General features: G+C 37.6%; 1 protein-coding gene across 3 annotated transcripts in view; it reads right to left on the reverse strand.

Moving 5' to 3' along the window:
- The window catches only part of LOC309511481 (oxysterol-binding protein-related protein 7-like), a 116,577-nt gene that overhangs the window by 78,986 nt on the left and 14,186 nt on the right, over nucleotides 1–23,405 (reverse strand). For all 3 annotated transcript variants that reach the window (XM_082186717.1, XM_082186715.1, XM_082186716.1), the window contains 5 exons: nucleotides 16,959–17,129; nucleotides 15,768–15,903; nucleotides 12,819–12,937; nucleotides 12,579–12,665; nucleotides 10,969–11,119 (listed from right to left, as the gene is read on the reverse strand). In XM_082186717.1, coding sequence (XP_082042843.1) covers nucleotides 10,969–11,119; nucleotides 12,579–12,665; nucleotides 12,819–12,937; nucleotides 15,768–15,903; nucleotides 16,959–17,129 — 664 coding nt within the window. The remainder of the gene's footprint in view (nucleotides 1–10,968; nucleotides 11,120–12,578; nucleotides 12,666–12,818; nucleotides 12,938–15,767; nucleotides 15,904–16,958; nucleotides 17,130–23,405) is intronic.

Genomic DNA, 23,405 nt, shown 5'->3' on the forward strand with positions numbered 1-23,405 from the left:
CATTTATATATTCAGAGTAATAACTATATATTCGGGATTTACATTTATATATTCAGAGTTATAACTATATATTCAGGATTTACATTTATATATTCAGAGTTATAACTATATATTCAGGATTTACATTTATATATTCAGAGTTATAACTATATATTCAGGATTACATTTATATATTCAGAGTTTTAACTATATATTCAGGATTACATTTATATATTCAGAGTAATAACTATATATTCAGGATTTACATTTATATATTCAGAGTTATAACTATATATTCAGGATTACATTTATATATTCAGAGTAATAACTATATATTCAGGATTACATTTATATATTCAGAGTAATAACTATATATTCAGGATTTACATTTATATATTCAGAGTAATAACTATATATTCGGGATTTACATTTATATATTCAGAGTTATAACTATATATTCAGGATTTACATTTATATATTCAGAGTTATAACTATATATTCGGGATTTACATTTATATATTCAGAGTTATAACTATATATTCAGGATTACATTTATATATTCAGAGTTTTAACTATATATTCGGGATTTACATTTATATATTCAGAGTTATAACTATATATTCAGGATTTACATTTATATATTCAGAGTTATAACTATATATTCAGGATTTACATTTATATATTCCGTTATAACTATATATTCAGGATTACATTTATATATTCAGAGTTTTAACTATATATTCGGGATTTACATTTATATATTCAGATTTACATTTATATATTCAGAGTTATAACTATATATTCAGAATTTACATTTATATATTCAGAGTTATAACTATATATTCAGGGTTACATTTATATATTCAGGATTTACAACTATATATTCAGAGTTTTAACTATATATTCGGATTTACAACGGATTATTTCCTGTTTGGCCCCCCATATATATATATGTGTATATGTATATATATATGTATATATATATATATATATATATATATATATATATATATATATATATATATATATATATATATATATATTTTTTTTTTTTTTTTTTTTTTTAAATCACATTTTACATTTTAATGAGAGAACATCGTTCGTTTAGCCTATTTGTCTTTTGTCCTGATGTATGTTGTTTATTGTTCCTTGTAGTTTTTGTTACCTTTCTTGTGTGGTGCAAGGGTGGCTCTGTGAGAGCACCCTAAATTTCGTTGTACCTCCACAGTGCTATAACAAAGGCTATTCTATTCTATTCTATTCTATTCTATTCTATTCTATTCTATTCAATTCAAAGGATTAATTAGCATTAACAAAGGATTAATACATACACAATGTATTGCTCATTGTTAGTTCATGTTAGTTAATACAATAAATAAATGTAAAAAAAAATTGACATTGTTTAGACAGGATTTTATACTTCTCTTTTTAAATCTTAAGAGTAAGAGGGAATCAGGTGCCCCATTTGACTCCTGTGTGTTGCAAAAAAAAAAAAAAAAGTTACCAATAACTTTAACTTGGTTAAAGTTATTGGTACTTTAACTTTAACTCTGGTCAAACCATTACTTGGTATCTTTCTAAACAAAAACAGACTCTGTAGATGACGCTGCTAGCGAGCTTAACATGGTGGCGATGGCCAAACTCCTGGAACAATATCATCAGGCCCTATCAGCCGAATTTAAAGCAGCCATCTCAACGCTCGAGGAGAAGGTTGATCACATTGACCATGTTGTCAGATCACACACGCAAGATTGAGTGCCAATGATTTAGATCGAAACGGAATCGAAGCGAGTGCCAATGATTTAGACAAGCGTGTGCAGGCGTTGGAATCAACCTGCGCCACACTGGCTGAGAGTAGTGCAATGCTACAAGATAAAGTTGCTGACCTTGAATCACGCAGTCATCGAAACAATTCTCAGATCGTAGGCTTACCGGAATCACTCGAAGGGCCGCGTTCTTCAATTTTCTTTACACAAGTACTCTTAGACATTTTGGGAGAAGACATTTTACCCTCTCCGCTAGAGATTGACCGAGCACACAGAGCTCTCATTAGTAAACCAGCGACCGGGAAGAAACCGAGGCCAGTCATCATTCGGCTCCATCGCTACCGTCAAAAAGAGATGATCATCCAGGAGGCTCGAGCTCGAAAAGAGGCAAACTGGTTTCCCAAGGCAGCCCTGTCACAATCTACGAGGATTACGCACCTGATGTGGCAACTCAACGCACTAAATACCGGTCTGTGATGGCAGAACTATACAACCTTGGATACAAACCAACTTTGTTTTTCCCTGCAAGGCTTTCTATCTGGATCAAAGATGGAGGCAAGATGATGTTCTCTTCGTTGACGGAGGCTGAGGACTTTGTTGCATCTGCCCGCTCCTTGGAGTCGGAGCGTGTGCCATAATGTGGCTAATATACTGTTAATTATACGATAGTCATCCTGCCGGTGTTGTTAGTATTGCTTTTCTCAGTTTTCTGACGGTTGAAATTGATACATGTTGCAGGAACCATTTCAGTTGGGTTCCCAATGTGAACATTCAGCCAGTGTGGTGCTGAACCACACCTCTCAACTGGGACTCTCTGATCCTTGGAGATTTAAAAACCCTCAAGACAAGTTTTTCTTTCTTTCCCCGTGTTCATCTTATATTTTCTAGAATTTATTTATTTTTGGTGGATAATACATTTTAACACTGTATTACCACAATCACTTACCACCCATTAGTGGTTTATGATCATGCGCCAGTATCTATGATCATGCACCAGTATCCATTGACTTAACTTTGCCTCCTAACAGACGGTCGCCTCCACCCTAGAGATTAAACTCCTCCAGAATGTCAGATAGTGTGTTCAAAGTTTATTTACTTGCAGATTAATTTTTACTTTGAACTCAATCAGACCTCAGACATTAGTAGTCACATCTTATAGGAGGCTTTCAAAGCATTAATTCATGGCCAGGTAATTTTTTATTCCTCACAATTGAGGAAAGCCAAGACTTAGACTGTCTACAATAGCTGACGAACTGTCTAAGTTAGATGTCTCTAATGCCTCTTCCCCTTTGCCTGCCCTCTATGCTAAACCATGCTGAAGCCAGGAACACTTCCCATAAATTCTGATGTACTTGTTACATCATAAGAAGAATGGTGTCTACGCTAATATTAGTCTCTCTGTTTATCCCGAGGTTTACCACAGTCCGCCGGATCCAGGCCGTATCCAGATCTGATGAAGGACCCTGGACACGACGACAACGCAGTCCTGAAGTGTCAACTAGTCTCTCCCCTGTGAAGGCCCCCCTTTCTCCTTCCTTTACCTCTGTACAGATAAAACGTTGTCAAAATAGTTGATACAGATCTCGCTAGATACAGATAGCGATTAAATCCATGAAACCAGGAAAATCTCCCGCCCCTGATGGCTTTACTGTTGAGTTTTATAAAGCTTTTGCTCCTCTTTTAGTTCCTACTTTAGCAAAGCTTTTCAATGACTCCTTTAAGGTGGGCAACCTTCCTCCTTTATCTGAGGATTCGATTTCTTTGCTCCTTAAAGGATAAAGATCCTACCTCCAGCGGTAGTTATAGATCAATATCACTTTTAAACGTAGATTTAAAAATTCTGGCTAAAGTTTTAAGTTTCCGTTTTGAACGTGTATTACCATCTTTCATTTTTCATGACCAGACAAGTTTCACCCCAGGAATGCATTCATTTTAACACTTCTCAACATTCTCTTTTCCCACCCATCTGACTCACCCAAAATGATTGTCTCACTAGATGCTGAGAAGGCCTTCTATAGGGTGGAATGGGGTTATTTGTTTTTTACTTTGGAATCTCCTGGATTCGACTTATTTATTCTTCCCCTATTGCATCTGTGCATACTAATGGCATGCGATCAACCCCCTTTCTCTCTTCAACGTGTTTGTTAAAGACTTTGTCTATTTTTTCAGAGTGCGAACCATCTACAGTCTCTTCAATATTTCATTGGTTTTCACGCACCTGGACTTATAACTAGCCTTCATCTGAGCGCAACAATATTTCCTTGTCTCTTCAACGTGGGACATGACAGGGATGCCCCCTCTCCCTTAATTTTTAATCTAGCCATAGAACCTTTAGCTATCTGGCTCCGAAGCCACAATGGTTTTGAGGGAATTTCTCATCATGGTTTAGTTCACAAGCTCTCACTTTATTCTGATGACCTTATGTCTCAAACCCTGCTGTCTCTCAACCCCCAGTTTGGGATATCCTAGACAAATTTGGCCAACTATCTGACTACAAGATAAGTGTACAAAAAAAGTGAATTTTGTTAACTCTGAAACTACAAAACTTCCACGATCACCCTTACCCTTCAAGGTAAGATTAATAAAATCTTTCTTTACAGGCTTTGATAGTCTTTTGCGTTCCTTTCTATGGGGGAATAAGCCTGCTCGTCTAAAGAAATCAATTCTACAACTTTCTAAAGCTAAGGTAGGCCTTGCACTTACCAACTTTCATCAGTATTACTAGGCATGTAACATCAATAAGCTTCACTTTTGGAACAGGGATATCTATTCTGACAATTGTGTTCCCTGGGTGCATAAAGAAACTTCATCAGTGAAAAGCACTCTCTACTCTTGTCTGTTCTCAGCTGCCCTTAGTTGTTAACAGAGTCTCAGACAATCCAATAGCTCTCTTAAAATTTGGGTCCAGTTTAGGAAACACCATTGTTTACATAGAGGCTCTACTCAAATGCCCATCCTCAACAATGATCTCTCAACAAAATCAACTTTTTTTCCCCTTGGACCCCTTGATTGCCAGTGACACCTGTATTTTAAATTATCGCAATCATAAAAACTGATTTGCAAATAATTTTACCATTTATTACATTTGGTTATTCTTCTACAGTAGTCAACATCTGAAGTGGATCAAAAAAGTTCAAAGTCTCAGCAAACCTTCAGAAGGACTCTGACTTTTGGTAAGCAGCTGTTTATTTTCACAGAAGTGCCTGATCGTGTCAGTATGGCAAAATTACTTGTTTGGTAGATTTGAATGGATTCTTTTGTAAACAGTCACAACTGGACAATTTTGCAAACAAAATTAGAAAGCTACTGAAAGAAATGATTCCAAAGGTCATAGATTCTCTTCTTAATATCATTAATTCATCTCTGTCATTAGGATATGTGCCGAAAACTTAAGATGGCTATTATTAAACCTCTTATTAAAAAAAGAAATGGTATCGGACTTCCGGTTATGTCGGGTTGCTGAACAGTCACGTTTTTCAACGCTCTCGGATAATCCCGTTTTTAAAACTTTACCTAGACCCATAACCAAAAGAAACGTTTTCTTTTTTGACGGTTGCTCTGCAAAACAGTCAGCATGTCTTTGCGACCGCAAAGAAAAAGAGATAAAAAAAGATAATACAGATTTGGCTGTCGACAACCTAGGACCCACATCTGAAGCTGATAGCGCACTGCTCACCGGGATGATACCTCAACCCAACAATAGCGTAATTCTTTCAGCTACAAACGGTTTGAAGAGTGAGTTTCAGTCCCAATACAAGGAGGTTCTGTCAGTGATTAACCCTCTGGGGTCGGCTATCGCGCCGGCACGATTGTCTCGCTTTTTTTCTTATCAGGGCAAAAGAGACTCAAATAACTGTTGATTTTTGTCATATAGGTAAGGGTTATACATCATTCAAAACTGTTAAATGTCTTTTATTTGTGTACACTAATAATAAAAACAAAATAGTGTTTTTCGTAAAATAAAGAAAATAAACATGAACATCTCCCGTCTCTCTCAATGTGAAGTTCATTGAAACGCGACAGAAAACGATCTGTAACTCAGTGAATGCTTGTCACTGTGACATGAAACATATGCCTTTACAAAGCTTGAAGTCTCCATTTTTTAATTATGTAAATCATATAAAAAAAAAATTCTGTTTAAGTAATCCGTATGAAAGCAATGACATGTACAGTTTCTCCAGCCCGAGCGCATTAGTTCTAATGTGACCACACCCACACGCGTATGAGCGATTGACATGCAAATTATCCACGCGGAGGAACGCAGGGCTGTAAACGCCCATTACCTCAAAAACAAAGAATCTGAGACTTCAGTATTCCTCCGTTTTTCCTCGAGTTTGGAAGACCGTGTTTGTGCTGTGCACCTTGGATTTACCTCAGAAGAATTAGAAGAACACGATTTGATTATGAGAAAGATTTTTAAGGTAAGACACTCATAATAGTAGCATGATATTGTTGCATAAACTTTACATTGTAGCAACTAGTTAATAAAATGTACGTTATGAAATGAGATTGGAGTAAAAACATGAAGCCTAATGCTAAATGTATATACATGTACGACAAGGATGTTTTTATGTTCGATAATTAAACAGCGAGATATAAAAGTAGGCTAGTATGAGTGTTTATTCTAATATGGTGAATATAATGTTTAGACCCGTGTTTACTGTTAAATACTGTGTTTGTGGATATCTGTTCAAACGTAGATTTATAATATGGTAACAAAAATGTTGTGTAAGGACATCAGGGATAAAATTGTAGACCTGCACAAGGCTGGGATGGGCTACAGGACAATAGGCAAGCAGCTTGGTGAGAAAGCAACAACTGTTGGTGCAATTATTAGAAAATGGAAGAATTTCAAGATGACGGTCAATCTCCCTCGGTCTGGGGCACCATGCAAGATCTCACCTCGTGGGGCATCAATGATCATGAGGAAGGTGAGGGATCAGCCCAGAACTACATGGCAGGACCTGGTCAATTACCTGAAGAGAGCTGGGACCACAGTCTCAAAGAAAACCATTAGTAACACTACGCAATCATGGATTCAAATCCTGCAGCGCACGCAAGGTCCCCCTGCTCAAGCCAGCGCATGTCCAGGCCCGTCTGAAGTTTGCCAATGACCATCTGGATGATCCAGAGGAGGAATGGGAGATAGTCATGTGGTCTGATGAGACAAAAATAGAGCTTTGTGGTCTAAACTCCACTCGCCGTGTTTGGAGGAAGGAGGATGAGTACACCCCCAAGAACACCATCCCAACTGTGAAGCATGGAGGTGAAAACATCATTCTTTGGGGATGCTTTTCTGCAAAGGGGACAGTACGACTGCACCGTATTGAGGGGAGGATGGATGGGGCCATGTATCGCGAGATCTTGGCCAACAACCTCCTTCCCTCAGTAAGAGCATTGAAGATGGGTCGTGGCTGGGTCTTCCAGCATGACAACGACCCAAAACACACAGCCAGGGCAACTAAGGAGTGGCTCCGTAAGAAGCATCTCAAGGTCCTGGAGTGGCCTAGCCAGTCTTCAGACCTGAACCCAATAAAAAAATCTTTGGAGGGAGCTGAAAGTCCGTATTGCCCAGCGACAGCCCCGAAACCTGAAGGATCTGGAGAAGGTCTGTATGGAGGAGTGGGCCAAAATCCCTGCTGCAGTGTGTGCAAACCTGGTCAAGAACTGCAGGAAACGTATGATCTCTGTAATTGCAAACAAAGGTTTCTGTACCAAATATTAAGTTCTGCTTTTCTGATGTATCAAATACTTATGTCATGCAATAAAATACAAATTAATTACTTAAAAATCATACAATGTGATTTTCTGGATTTTTGTTTTAGATTCTGTCACTCACAGTTGAAGAGTACCTATGATAAAAATTACAGACTTCTACATGCTTTGTAAGTGGGAAAACCTGCAAAATCGGCAGTATATCAAATACTTGTTCTCCCCACTGTATATTGTTAAGGGAAAACCTGAAAAGTTTTTCAAAGTATGGAACCCCTTTATAGGATTTTTGAAGGAAGCTGAACCAAATAGTTTATTTTCTGTGTAACCAGGCATAGCATGCACCATGTTCATTATATTGATGTACCATTGTTTTGACATGTGTATAGTATAGATGTTGTTGCTTTTTTTCCCCTTTGTTTGTTTTTCCTTCCTGTTTAATTTTATTTATTTATTTATTTATTTATTTATTTATTTATTTATTTATTTAATGTTTTATTATGTTTTAATGTAAATGTTTCTAAAATCAATAAAGACAGTGTTGAAAAAAAGAAAAAGAAAATGGTATCTATGAGGATTTCCAAGCAGGATTTAGACCGTATCATATTTCTGGGACAGCTCTCATTAGAGTTACAAATGATTTGCTCTTATCATACGATCGTGTTTGCATCTCTCGATTCGATTCAGTTAGTTCATGCGTTTATGGTCAAATTATAAGGTCAAATTATTGTAATATTCTACTGGGTGGTTGCCTTGCACGCTTAATAAAGTCCAGTTGGTCCAAAACGCAGCACCTAGAGTTCTTACTAGAACCAGGAAGTATGATCATATTAGTCCAGTTGTGTCAATACTGCATTGGCTCCCATTTAAACATTGTATACATTTTAAAATATTGCTGATTACTTATAAAGCGCTAAATGGTTTAGCTCCCCAGTACTTGAGCGAGCTCTTAACGCATTATAATCCTTCACGTCCATTGCAATCTCGAAATTTAGATCAACTGCAGAAATCTACTTTTCCCCCCTAAACTTTGGAATAGTCTTCCTAGCATTGTTCGAGAAGCAGACACACTCTTATCAGTTTAAATCTAGACTAAAAACATCTCTTTAACCTGGCATACACTTAAAATATTCTACATTTATATTATTCAAATCAGTTAAATGATTGTTAGGCTGCATAAACTAGGTCAGTCGGAACCGAGAACACTTCCTATAACACCTGATGTACTCGTTACATCATAAGAATGGCATCTACGCTAAAGTTAGTCTTTGTTCATTCAGAGGTTTACTGTAGTCAGCCGGATCCGGGCCGTATCCAGATCAGATGGAGGACCTGCGCCTAGACATGACCACAACGCATCGCTGAAGTGTCAGCAGAGATTGTGTCAAGTAGACTCTCCCCTGTGAAGGCCTCATTGACACGACAGCCATCGGCACTGATCCTCAACAAACCTGTTTCCATGCCGGCGTGATGACTCCGGTCTTCAACCAGATGGAACTGGATAAATATTCTGAATGTTCTTATCTAATCTGACTTCTGACCTGTGATGCTGCCTGAATCATAATCCTACACGGTTCGTTGGTTGGCCAGAGGAGAACTGGCCCCCCGACTGAGCCTGGTTTCTCTCAATGTTTTTTTTCCTCCATTCTGTCACCTGATGGAGTTTTGGTTTCTTGCCACTGTTGCCTATGTCCAGTGGTTAAAGTGGGATTTGGCAGGTGGGGCAACCCTCAAATTTTGTGTAGGTGCAACAGGGAAAAATGAATCACAGTGGGACAACAGAGTATTGAGGTATAGCAATACTTTTTGGGACACGAGTGTCACTGTGGCACCAAGTATCACAATACTTATTTACTTGATATTTTAATGGTTTTATTTTGGTCCATCTACACTGATATGATGACGATAGCATGTTAAAATCGCTGAACACCACAATATGGAACACAACCTTGTTTTTCATATTGTAAATTCATACATAAAAAATTTGTAGTTTTGGACTTCCCATTAACACACCAAAATGGCTGAAGACAACTATAACAGAAATAATTCACAACCACAATTATGAAAATTTTACATTAGCCTACTTCACCTTTGACTTTTAACTCCATTGCAACATCCACTTGCTCTGGCTAGAACAGCAACTGTCAGGGGCAAAAATTGAGCCCTGGCATTGAGCCACACCAGCCCACATTACCACAGCCCCACAGACATGGGCATTCAAATGTGCGGTAGTTAGGGAGGTTTGGGGGCATGCTCCCACGAGAAAATTTGGATTTCTCTGACCTACATGTGCAATTTAAGACTTTTGAAGGCCAAAAAAAAAAAAAGGATAATAAATAGCTTTAAAACCATGTCAGTGGGCATTAGATTATTTGTCAATACCTGCTCTCTCCTCATGTTCATCTTTATTTTTCTCTCAGTCTCCTTATCCTTTCCTATTTCTTCCCCTCCTAAAGCTGAACTTTGACTGATAGTCTTTTCATTTCGTCTGTGTCAGTGAAAAAAGTAAACTGATATTTATACATTTTATGAATAATTTCCTTAGATAAGTTAATTTACTCAAGGCTACCAGGTCAGTATTGCCAATAGGAACATTCTACAAGCTTTGGAATTTGAAAATGTTTGTTTTTCATTGTTAAAAGTAATAAATAATACAAGTTATAGGCTACGTTTACCGCAGTGGTGGAATTGGCAGACGATCCCTTAGACATCATGCGCTGTGGAAACGCGTCAAAGCATTCTCAGGTATAAATATGCAGCATTAACGCAAGTAGGTGATTTTTGAATGAATATTTAATGTCGATATACAATGGTTACATAATGTTAAAACTAATCCTGCTATTGATTTCTTTGTTAGACTGCCGACCCTATAGAACAGTGGCAAGGGATATATATAAAATTACAACAAAAATGAACCATCACTGAACTTAAGCTGGACTACGACAGTATTTTTCTACTAAATCTGCTGTACAGCAGAAACAAACTTTGTTGCATTATTTTCCAGTTATCACTGTAAAGCTGCTTTGAAACAACCTGTATTGTAAAAAAGCACAATAGAAATAAAGGTGACTCGACTTTTATGGTAAGATTATCCCAACAATAATGTCAAGACTCAAGTAACCATGTTAATTTTGGAACCTGATCTATGAAAAAAAATGTTTGCCATAAAAATTCATTATTACATTACAAACATTAAATACATTACATTAATTACATTAATAACTTAATTACATAGTTATTACTTCTACTCAAGTATGTTTTAAGTGCTTTTAACAAGTCAGAATTGCTATACAAACTCACAATTCTGCCTTTTTCCCCCATAGCAATTGCAAGTTTGTATCGAAATTCTGAATTTTTCCCCTTAGAATTGAGTTCATATTTCAATTCTTCTAAAAAAATTATAATAATAAAATAAAATAGCGAGATGTAAACTCTAAAGATGTAAAATTGCTCTACACTCTTTTGCAGCTGCATTTAAAATTGTAGTGTCAGAAGGAATTAAACAAGGTACCTCTTTCACACAAGGCACAAATGTCCATCTGTAGTTTCTTTCCTTCCAGTGAGGAGACCTCAGGTGTGGATAGCTGGGAGTAAACGTAATCTGGAATGGACTGAAGGGAAGCAGCCAAACCACCTGACGTGCCCAAATGGCTTGAAGATAACTGCTCCAAATGTCAGAGATGGAAATAGAATTATTGTCAGGAAACTGAAACAGTAGTTGAGAGCATACAGAGGGCAAGAGATAAAGCCTAATTGTGCATTTCATTTAACCATGCTTACGTATGCATTCGTGTGTAAAAAGGTTTTCACACAGATATAAAAGGCAACTTAAGGGGGAAAAACATTTTCACATACAGCTATGAATATTTCAGTCATTGCTTATTAAGGTAGATAGATGCTGGAATGCCTGTCTAGGGTTTTGCAAATACTGGTGGCTTTAAAACATGCCTCATGCAGATTGAGACAACTGCTTTCAGTTAGAGTAGTGCATACTATCTGGGAATATTTACTACATTTCATACATACAACAGTAATGTAACAGCAATACTACCGTTAAAATATTATTGCACTTTCAGGATTTTGACCCTTGGCTACTGCGATATTACCATAACACCGGTATAGCATGCAGCACTAGTATGGAGATGGTTTGGCTGTGTATTATGCCAATTACTAATAGTGGATACACTACCTCATTTAGAATAAGATGGACTCATTAGCAATTCATTATAATGAGGGTAAGAACAAGAAAATTAAAAAAAAGAAAGTTCTTTATTGATAAATGTAAGTAAAACAAAAGAGTTGATTTTAAATTATTCAGAGCCTGTAACAGAAATAAATGTTATGTGATCAAACAGTTGAAATTGTGAAGACTTTTAAGTATTTGGGAACTATGATTGACTGTAAATTGAATTTTTCTGGTAATGTGAATCTTATTTGTAAGAACGCAAATCAAAGGCTATTCTTGCTAAGGAAATTGAGAGAATTGTCTGTAAGTCAGGTTGTTCTGCAAAGAGTTTATATAAGTTTAATTGAGAGTGTTTTAGGGTATAATATAACTGTGTGGTTTGGACGAGTTACATCTGTGAATAAAGTCAAATTAGACAGAATTACAAGAGTAGCAGGAAAAATTATAGGATCTAAGCAGAAATCAGTTGCACAGTTATATCAAATTGCAGTTCAGAGAAAAGCTTTGACTATAGAAAGAGACATAACACACCCCTTGAATCATGTTTCTGAATTATTGCCATCACGTCAGCGCTACAGAACACCAAAAGCGACCAAAGCAATATATAAACAAACTTTTGTACCAAATGCAATAAGTCTTTTGAATAAGAGGAAGGAAATGTGAATATTTTAATCTTGATGTATATTGTGTATTGTTAATTGTTTGTGATTGTATGGCGAGACCAAAGACCAATTTTCAGCTAAGGCTGAACAATAAAGTACTAACAGATTTACAAGCATACGCACCTGTAGTGAATGACAAAATTGTGAGACTTTTAGGCACACATGTATAAAAACACTTCTATGCATTAATAGTGAATGAGACCCACTGTTAGAACATCCAACAATAAATGTTTATAAAACCACAAACAAAGAACATAATCGTGATGAACTTACAAAGTCAAGCGATTCGACTCGTGAAAGTGTTCGGGAGTGACCCCAGAGCTTTCCAGACTTCTTTTTGGGTTTCTCAAGACTAAGATTCTGGAAAACAATTACCATGTTTACCTCTTCATTATTTAATACTGCAACTGTCATCAAATGATCACCACTTTTAATTTTACATTTGCTTTGTGTTAGCTGGCTGTGGCAAAAAGATAGCAGACACATTCTGTGTCAGCACAAAAGCAGACTCACCTGCATGCTGATGCGACGTTCCAGGTCGGTGCTTGTGATGGGTAGGCCACCTTCATGCCAGTGAAGTTTTTGGATTACACTCGAGAGCTCAGCCAAATCCAGTTTACATCTGGCAAGTTCTGTGCATGAGAGGGTGAATGTTTGAGGAAGTGACGAACTTATATTCTGAAGCACTTGGATTCAAAAGCTGTCTCTACCTCATTGAATTTTCTAGCAATAAACCAACCAAAAAAAAGACAGAACTATGTGTAAGGCAGTGGTTCTAAACGGGGGGGGGGGGGACAGACGTTATTTTTTATTGATCAATTTACTTGCCACATAAGTAAATAAAACCATTTTTATCACCTCAAGATGACTCGCAGTACCGCTAGATGGCGAAATTTAATCAGAATTGAGTACTGCAGGGAGCCATGTAAAGATATACATGATTGATGCATGGTTCTGCACTAAACATGCACAAGTTTGTGAAAGGACTGCCAGTGCCAGGTAAACGCAACTCGATGATGAATCTTCTTCAAACGTCACAATTATTAAAACAAAGACAAGAAAATATGACGATGCATATCTCGCCTTGCGATTCACTAGTACAAACGGTGGGTAGTGAAGTGAGACCACAGTGTCTTGTGTTCCTCAAATATTTGCTTGACAGTATGAAGCAGAACAAGCTAAAACAACACTTAGAGACTTCACATCATGAACACAAAAAGTTTGTTCCATTTGACCATAAGTGATTTGAGGAAGGATTTGTTTTTCTGCAAGCTTAGAACTAAGAGCCACTGCAGAAAAACTGATAAAAATCCTTGACACAAAGATGCCGATTTGAAATGTGAGGACTGTGTAAAGATCTGCACAGATGGGGCTCAGGCAATGGCTGAGAAATGAAGAGTGCTGCAAGCATTAGTCAAGCGCATTTCCCACAATGTTCAGTGGACACGTCTAGTGGACACGTCAGTGGAGGTGCTAACGTCTAAACAGATGAGTACTGACAGATATCACCACCAAAAACTACATTAAAACAGGACCGGTCAAAGCATTGATTTTTGCACACTGCGAGGAAATGAGACCTGTTCACACAGTTGTTTTGTTTTACAGTGAGTCCAGTTGGCTGTTGTGTAGGAAAATTTTATCCAGGGTGTTTGAATTGTGTGATGAGATCAGAATCTTCTTGAGGAAGAGGGTTATGAACTTCAGAAGTTCAACAATAAATTTATAATGGAACTTGCAAACCTCAGTAACACGTTTCAGAAATTCAAACTAATTCTGCAGATGCAGGGCACCAACACACCTTCCACAGCTGGCAGTTAAAATTTACATGTGCACTGCAGAAGAGGAACAATAAAGTGGGTTATAGACTCTCTTACTGGAAGTTGTCAGTACGTTCGACTCAGGGACTGCACTTCTGAGACCGTAGTCAGCAGCACAGGAGCACTACAGGGGACAGTGCTCTCCCCGGTCTTGTTCACCCTGTACACCTCAGATTTTAAGCACAACTTGGAATTGTGTTACATGCAGAAGTATTCTGATGACACTGCAATCGTGGGGTGTATTAAGAATGGAGATGAGGGGGGAGTATCGGACCCCGATTGAGGACTTTGTGAGGTGGTGTAGCTTTAATCATCTACAGCTCAACACTACAAAAACTAAGGATTTGGTGGTCGACTTCCGGTGACTGAGGCCCCACCTGCAGCCTCTTCCCATCGAAGGTGTCTGTGTAGAGGTGGTCCAGATCTACAAATACCTAGGTCTGCAGCTGGACGACAGACTGAACTGGTCCAAGAACACAGTTGCTCTATACAGGAAGGGACAAAGTCAACCATTTCCTGAGAAGGCTCAGTCCTTGTAGAAGCTACTGCAGGTGTTGTTTTACCAGACGGTCATCACTAGCATCCTCTTCTATGTTGTGGTATGTTGGGGGAGCGGCATTAAGAAAAGGGATGTCACATGGCTGGATAAGCGTGTGAAGGCGGCTGGTTCTGTGGTGGGTGTGCGGAACTTGACTCCTTAACATCTGTGGCAGAGAGGAGGACCCTTAGCAAGTTTTTGTCCATCTTGGACAATGTCCATCCCCCACTGCACAACACCATCAGGCAGAAGAGCATCTTCAGCGACAGGATGATGTTTCTGTCCTGTTCCACAGACAGACTGAGGAAGTCAACAATAAATTGACAAAGGAAAGGTCCTGTTCCACAGACAGACTGAGGAAGTCAACAATAAATTGACAAAGTTCAACAATACTTTTTTAACTTTGGTCAAATGATCAAGACCTACAAATACCTAGGTCTGCAGCTGGACAACAGACTGGACTGGTCTCTCAGGCAATACGGCTTTTTAATTCATCCCTGTGAGCAGGGCCTAATTTATTAATTTATGTATGTATATTGGGCTGCTTGTCTTTTTTGTTTGTTATTATTAATTGGTGCTACTGGAAACTTGAATTTCCCTAGCGGATGAATGAAGTATCTATCCATCCATCCATCTATCTATCTATCAGTTCACTGATGTAGACCAGATCATATTTCCAAGACATTGTTTGCATTTAGGATTGGAGTGGAAAAGGACTACCAAGGCAAGAGCCCTGGCCATACAATCTCTCTATAATAGGGGGTCAGAGAGAAAAAGTTTGGGAACTACTTCTGTAAGGTAAATTAAGGGTCACAAGTAATGCCTAATTTATGTAATGGTGGAATGGTTGAGTTAGAAAAAACTATTTCTGAATAAGGGATTATTTACATACTACTAGTCAAACGTTTGGACACATTTGACTAACTTTGATGAATGCTGAAATAGTTTTGATTTGATTTTTGTTCACTATATCATTTGCAAAGTACTGTAAAGAATGAGTCATAAAAAGTGCGATTAGAAATGTCCAAAATCAGTTTTATTTCTTCTGAACCTTTACTGATTTCCCATATACTCAAGCTGAATTAAAAGGTATTGGGTGGTGAATACCTTGATGACACAAGTCAACATCCTCTGTCTGTTTTAGCCAATCAGAAACTTTACTATTCCCTTGAGATGAAGAGGCTGATGGTGAACCCTGTGTCTCTGACCCAGACAATGATGCTGAGCTCTGATAATGTGGAATCTAGTGGAGAAAAAAAAAATAAAAAAAATAAAACAGATCAATGGGGAAAAGCCAAGACAGTAAAAACTTAACACTTTAAAAAAACAGGGTAACACTTTAGAATACTGTTCCATCATTAATGAATAACTACACAGGAACAAATGAGTAACGCATTATTAACATTTGTAATGGGAGATTTTTGATTTTCATTACTTACTTTGATTTTCATTAACATACACAGGATTGACTTCTATGTGTGCTGCTGACCATGTGATATAATGATTGATGTGAAACGCCTGCGAAGCAGGAGAAAGAGGGGGAGAGCTTTGAAGGCTGAAGCCCTGACCCCTAAGGTCAAAGGGCTGTCCAATTTAGGACTTGCAGGCTGCAAGTTAAGCTAAACTAAAGTTCAGTGTATAATAGGATCACTGGTGGTGTCTTATCCATCTATGGAGTTTAAAGAACCTTGGAAGATAACAATAACAGAGTATAAAGACTGGCCTGCCCCTCTCTCCTGGTCGCACTTGTTCCATAGACTGTACTGTCTACCTCTGTGTGGCAACTGGGCCTTCTTGCAAGAAATAAATCACTTTTGAAATGATTATTTGATTCCAGACTATCTCTTACGCCAAAGATGATTGTTTAGGTGAAAAACTGCCATAACACATTCCAGTAACTACTATTAACTAAGAAGAAACTCTAACGAATTAGTAAGTAATAGTGCTTAGTTTAATGTGGTAGTTCACTATTCACTATTAGATAGTAGTTCTTAGTAGTCCTCTGGGAGGTATGAAAAAAAAATTTGTAGCTACTGATTAGCTAATAGTGAACAACCACATTCAACTGAGTGCTAATACTTAGTAATTTGTTAATCAGAATTTCTTGTTAGTTAATAGTTACTGGAGTGTTAATGCATTACTCATTTGTTCCTGTGTATTTATTAATTAATGATGGAACAGTATTCTAAAGTGTTACCAAAAACAGAACTTTAAAATAATGATAACGTTAGATGCAAATATTGTCACTGAGAAAATTACTGGGAATGTCAAAAGTTTAACAAGAACCTAAATGCCTACCATCACTCTGTTTCTCTGTGCAAGACTCGCCATGGCAGGCAAAGTACTGCCGTTTCCTGTCGAGAGTGCTTGCAGGACCCCATGGTGCAGGTTTATAGCCTCATTCTTCTTGAAATGGCGGTGGGCAGTCAATTTGGTCAGCCAGATGTAGAAGATATCATCAGTCTTTGCCTGAAAGCAGAAGACAAGCCAATCCACCCACACCCAGTTACTGTACTGTTAGAGAGTTTTGGAACTCAAGCTCAAATTGGAGTCCAGTTTTAAGTCTCGTCACAAGGGTTTGCAATTAACACCATCAACCTGCCAAATGCAGGTAAAAATCAACTGTGTCAGGTGATGCTGTCAACTCAAACACTACAACTTACTGCTCTTGACTGAATAACTTTTGTAGCTTTAATAATACTACATTTAATTAATACGGTGAAGACTACACAGTATTTAACTTTTACATTTGATTATTTTTTATTTCTAACTACATTTTAAATAAACATATCGTACCTGAAAAACAATTAGTATGATTCATATATTTGTAATATTGTATTTGTTTTATTGTTTGTAATTTGCTTTGTTCTTGTTTTTAATAACTAAAATAAAACAACAAAAAAATTATCGTGAAATAAGATTTGGGTCATATCGCCCAACCCTAGTCCACACTGGACGAGAAACATCATGACAAGTCTTTAAAATTGTTTAAACATTGTTTTCTATGAGTGTACTCACAACCGGCGGCACAACTCGTAGGCCGTTTAAAATCCCGCTGCGCAAACATTAACAAAGGTTTGGAAAAATGTATGCCTAGGTTGGAAGATTGTGTGTATTGTGCATTTTCAGTAATACGTTTTTTTTTTTTGTGACTTATTTTTTTATTAACAATTATTTTTTGTGTACAACATTCCCAAGAACCGCCCAAGATAACAAATATACATATATTTTAAAAGGTAAAGGTATGTTCATGTAAGAAAAAAAAAAAAAAAAAAAAAAAAAAACAACACTCTGGAAAACAATAAATCAAAATCCTTAATATAGCTGTTTTAGTTGTCTGATAGATTAGCAATGAAGTCCATCCAAAACTGTATCGTTTTCCCAGGGGCACCAAGAATCCTTGCAGTAGTACATTCCAGACGAGTAATGTCCAACAGATAAGATCTCCATATGCACCTAACCGGTATGGATGGTTCCATCCATAACTTTAGGATTGCTTTTTTAGCCGCAGTAAGGGCAGCGGTCAAAATCCTCCTTTGACTGAGAGACAATGACAACCTCGAATCGTCCAACAACAGGAAAAGCAATGGTTCCTTCTGAATCTCAGTGTTCATTAAGACCGACAGCTCTGTCTGCACCAGTGACCAAAACGATGTAACCCGAGGACAAAACCAAAACATATGTATATACGTGCCATGATTAGAACTCTCACATAGGTGGCAAAATGGATTTTGCCTTCTTTTCATTTTAAACAATAGGCATGGAGTCGTATATGCCTTATGAATGAGTTTGAAATGAATCATTTGGTGAGCTGGATTTTTAGAGCAGGCAAAACAATTTTTCCAAACAGTGTCCCAATCAATTGTCATGTTGAGTTCCTTTTCCCAGAAGTTCTCAATCGGCATTTTTGAATATTGGTGTACCACAATCTGTTCAACAATCCTACTAACACTTCCTTTAGAGCCCATACTGGAGTCTATCCATTTTAACATAGGATGAGGAGTCAATTTAGCCGACCAAGGCACACCAAAGGTTTTCATGCAGATCTTAAACCTAAGTATAATGAGAATGAGGATCTTGGAACAGAAAACTCATCTTGTAGGACCTGAAAGGACTTAAGCCCATCAGCATTGTATAAATCCTTAAGGGTGAATATGCCGGAATCCGTCCAGGGCTTAAAGATAAATGTCTTTTTTGCCATACAAAGATTAGTATTATGCCAAATAGGGGTGGATTTGCAATATTTAACTGAAGCTCCCATACTCTTTTCTGCTGCTTTCCAAATTTTGATAGATTGCCTAATAATTGGGCCAAATCGTGACATCATTGACCTAGATAATCCTGTAAAGGGTAAATCCTGTAGGCGCAGTGGATATATGATATTATTTTCTATTGCTCGCCAAGGTACATGTGATTCTGTATCCACCCATGTCCTAAGTGGTCTCATCTGATATGCTAAATAATAGGATTGAAAATCTGGTAAAGATAGTCCACCATGTGGTTTTAATCGGTGCATAAATTTCAGTCGAATTCTAGGACGTTTGTTATTCCATATAAATTTTGTCACTATCGAATTAAGTACTTTAAAATAGTCAGTAGGAGGCGCCAGAGGCAAGGTTGAAAATAAAAAGCCTAGTCTTGGGAGTATATTCATTTTAACTGTAGCAATACGGCCATGGACAGCCAAACAGAGAGGGGTCCAACATTGAAGATCCTTTTTTATGTTATCCAGAAGGGACTGATAATTCCATTTAGCAATGCGAGGTAACGATGGAAAGATTTTAATTCCAAGATATGTAAACTGGTCAGCAATTGGAAATAAGGTATCAAGAGTCTGAATCTCTAATTTAGCTGTTGTATTAAGGGGCATAAAGACAGACTTATTCCAATTAATTTTATAGCCGGATAATTTTCCAAAAGTATTGAATAGATGTAGGCATTCCTTGATTGACTCTTTAATATTTGACATATATAGTAAACTATCATCTGCATAAAGTGAAATTTTATGAGAGGTGTTCACACAGGTAATTGGAGATATTAAAGCACATTGTCTGATAGCTTGAGCCAGAGGCTCTAATGATAAATTAAAAAGCAGAGGTGATAATGGACAACCTTGTCGAGTACCTCTACCAAGATAAAACGGAGCGGAGATAAGAGAACCGGTGAGAATTTTAGCTGAACATTCCGAATAGATGGTTTTAACGGCTCGTTGAAAGAAAGGGCCAAAACCGAAATGCTCCAAAACTGACCATAAAAAAATTCCACTCAATTCGATCGAAGGCTTTCTCTGCATCCAGAGAAAGGATTGCAGAGGAAGTCGGGTAATTGTCAGATTGTTCAATGACATGAAGCAGTCTACGTATGTTATCTGCTGCAAATCTCCCCATCATAAAACCGGTTTGATCACCCCCAATCAAATCTCCAACACACCTGTTTAATCTTAGAGCTAGTGCTTTTGCCATCAATTTCGAGTCGGTGGATAGAAGACTAATTGGTCTATAACTGGAACATTCTAGTGGGTCCTTCTCCTTCTTCAGTATTAAAGTTATTAAAGCTGTGGTTTGGTCTCTGTGCAAAGCTCCCTTCTCTAAGGCAAAATTGAATGAGTCAAGAATTAAGGGTGCAACTAAATCCCAAATTGATTTCAATAATTCCGGGGGAATTCCATCTAGTCCCGGAGCCTTATTATTGTTTAAAGAATCTAGAGCGGATTTTAATTCCTCAATTGTCAGAGGACTGTCTAATATTTCCCGCTGAGTGTCATTTAGTTTGGGGAGAGTTATTGAATTAAGGAATGAGCTTATATGTATTGGTGTGGATCTGGATTCTGAAGTATATAGCTGTTTGTAGTATTGTTCAAATACACTGTTCACCTTTTCAGGTTGGGTGTATACCGAGCCTTCTTGTCTAATAGCTGATATGTTGGCCTTAGCTTCGTTCCCTTTCAACCTCCAGGCCAACAATTTTGACGAACGTTCTCCGTGGAAATAATAAGATTGTCTGGTACGGTGTATGATAAATTCAGCTCTGTGAGAATAAATAGATTGTAATTCCGTTTTGTAAGCTTTAAGTTCTTTAGCTCTAGACTCACAAAACCTTTCCTTTAATTCTTTCTCTATCAGATCAATTTGTTTTTCCAGTTCAGTTTTGCGATTCTCTCTACATTTTTTTTTATAGGCAGAAAAGCTTATACATCTACCCCTTATAAAACATTTAGTGGTTTCCCACAGTATTTGAGGATTTGAGGCTGAATCTCTATTTATTTGTAGGAAATTCACCAGGGAGTTACGTAGTTCAGTCACAAATGCATCATTTTGTAACAGAGAAGTGTTAAATCTCCATCGATTGTTTGTGGCTCTCAGTGAAATTGGGGTTAGTGATGTCACTAAAGGAGAATGATCTGATATGATAATAGGGAGAATATCAACTTTCGCTATATGAGGTGTAAGAGATGGAGATGTAAGGATATAATCGATTCTAGAATAACTTTTGTGACGTGCTGAGAAAAATGTATAATCCTTGGTGCCATCATTTTGTAGCCGCCAGACATCATTTAAATTAGCCTGAAGCAAAAAGTCCTTAAAGTATTGAGAGATCGGTGCATCGTATTTAGAAAAGTGGGATCTATCCAATTGAGTATCTAGCACAGTATTGAAGTCTCCTCCAATCACCAATTGACATTCTTCCAAACTCATTACCAAACTTAATAGTTCCTGAAAGAAAGAGGTATCCCATTCTGTAGGAGCGTATACAGACATAAAGGCATATTTAACATTGTTTAAGGTCCCAACTGCATAAGCAATTCGGCCTGCAGAGTCTCCTCCCGAGCTTAAAATTTTAAAAGTCGTATTGCGCCTGGAAACAATCAATACCCCTTTAGTTTTATTAGCAGCAGAAGAAGAGGAGATCAGTTTAAAATACTTATTTTGAAAGCGATGTACATCTACTGCTTTTAAATGAGATTCTTGTATTAAAGCGATGGTTATCTTTTTGCCTCTAAGATAGTCTAAACATTTAGTTCGTTTAATGGGGCTATTTAATCCGTTAACATTCCAAGATATAATGTTTATAGCCATATATTTTTTAAAAGATAAATTCCAAATCTAAACTGAGAAGGGATGGGAAGACCATAATATAATAATCCCCCGGAAAAATTAAAGCAGAAGTTAAAGAAGTTAGCATACATACCTAACTTAAACGGGCATTCTTGGGTATAGAACATAGTAACAAAAACAAGAACATGAACAAAAGTAACATGGGCAGCAAGCAAAGAGTTAGAACACACTCTTCTATCTACCCTCAAGGTCTTTATACTGGGGTATATGACCACCATTGCAAGGACGGTTCGTTCCTCCATGCCCAACCCGAACTAGAAACGGATGAGAAAGAATCAAGTATTCCGGATAGGGATCTCCATGAGGTTTGCAGGGGCATCCTCCTCAGACTCAGATTCTGGAAGTAAGATTGCTGTAGTTTTCAGAGAAACTCTTTCAGCGGAATACAGTTCAGTGATGAATTTCTCAATCTCCTCTGGCGTCTGGAAGAGGGATGACTTTCCTCCGTGATTAACTTTAACCGTCGCAGGGTAAAGCAGGAAGGATGATATCCCTTTTTGGGTCAGTTTCTTTCTCGCCGAGGTCATTTCTCTTCTTTTAGTCGCCGTGTGTGTACTGTAGTCCGGAAAAAAAAGCAGTGGTGTTCCTTGATGAAGAATTTGACCAACTCCCCGAGCTCCGTTAAGAATAGCATTTCGATCTTGATAACGAAGCATCTTGAAGATGATCGTGCGATGAGATGACTTTGTATGTGTTCCGTTGTAAATACGATGAGCTCTCTCAATCTCCAATTCCTTACCAGCAAGAGAAGGGATCCATTTTGGTAGATGGTTTTGAATGAATCTTACAGGGTCATCTCTATGGAGCGAAATATGTGCCATAATTTAACAAACAAATCCAGCATTTTGCAAACAAACTCAATCTACTTTGCAAAGGAAAACTAGACTCGCAAACAAACTCAAATCTACTTCGCAAAGGAAAACTCGACTCGCAAACAAACTCGATCCGCTTTGCAAAGGAAATCATCGCAAACAAACAGAAAGCAATGTGCAAGCACAAAGGTCACAAATGCGTGCAGGCAGATTTTCTCACAAATGCGTGCAGGCAGATTTTCTCACAAATGCGTCCTGGCAGATTTTCTCACAAATGCGTCCAGGCAGATTTTCTCACAAATGCAGTTGAGCAACTTCCTCCTCTAAAACAGTAGATGGCGCTAAACTATAGGCTAATTTAGCGCTAGTCTCCCAGGAGAAGCACTGATTTGAAACTTGCCTTTGCCTACAGCTGAGGAAAATGACCGGTGAACGGGTGTGTTTCTGTCTTATTTGATCTATAATTAACCTTTTTGAGGTTTTCTCTTGCCAAACGTTTATTGCATATCTAGACAGAAATCCACATTAGCACTTAGTAGCACTTCACTCTAGGATCGGGGAATCTATAAGCTGAAAGCTCTGCCATCTTGTTGCTTTTTGTCATTTTTTTCTGCATCGGACTCATGCGAAATTACTAAATTAGTGATTATGTCTACACTTGAATGAATCTATTTCTTTCGTTCTCCATAAATTAATGAGAACATTTAATTTAATTGAAAGGAGGCTCCCACTTATTTATTTATTTAGCCTAGTTGGAATTCAGTCAGCTTAACAATTAATGTAATAAAATAATTAATGCAAAAAAAAACAAAAAAAAA

Source organism: Leuciscus leuciscus (assembly GCF_965113295.1).
Source record: "Leuciscus leuciscus genome assembly, chromosome: 12".
Lineage (NCBI taxonomy): Eukaryota > Metazoa > Chordata > Actinopteri > Cypriniformes > Leuciscidae > Leuciscus > Leuciscus leuciscus.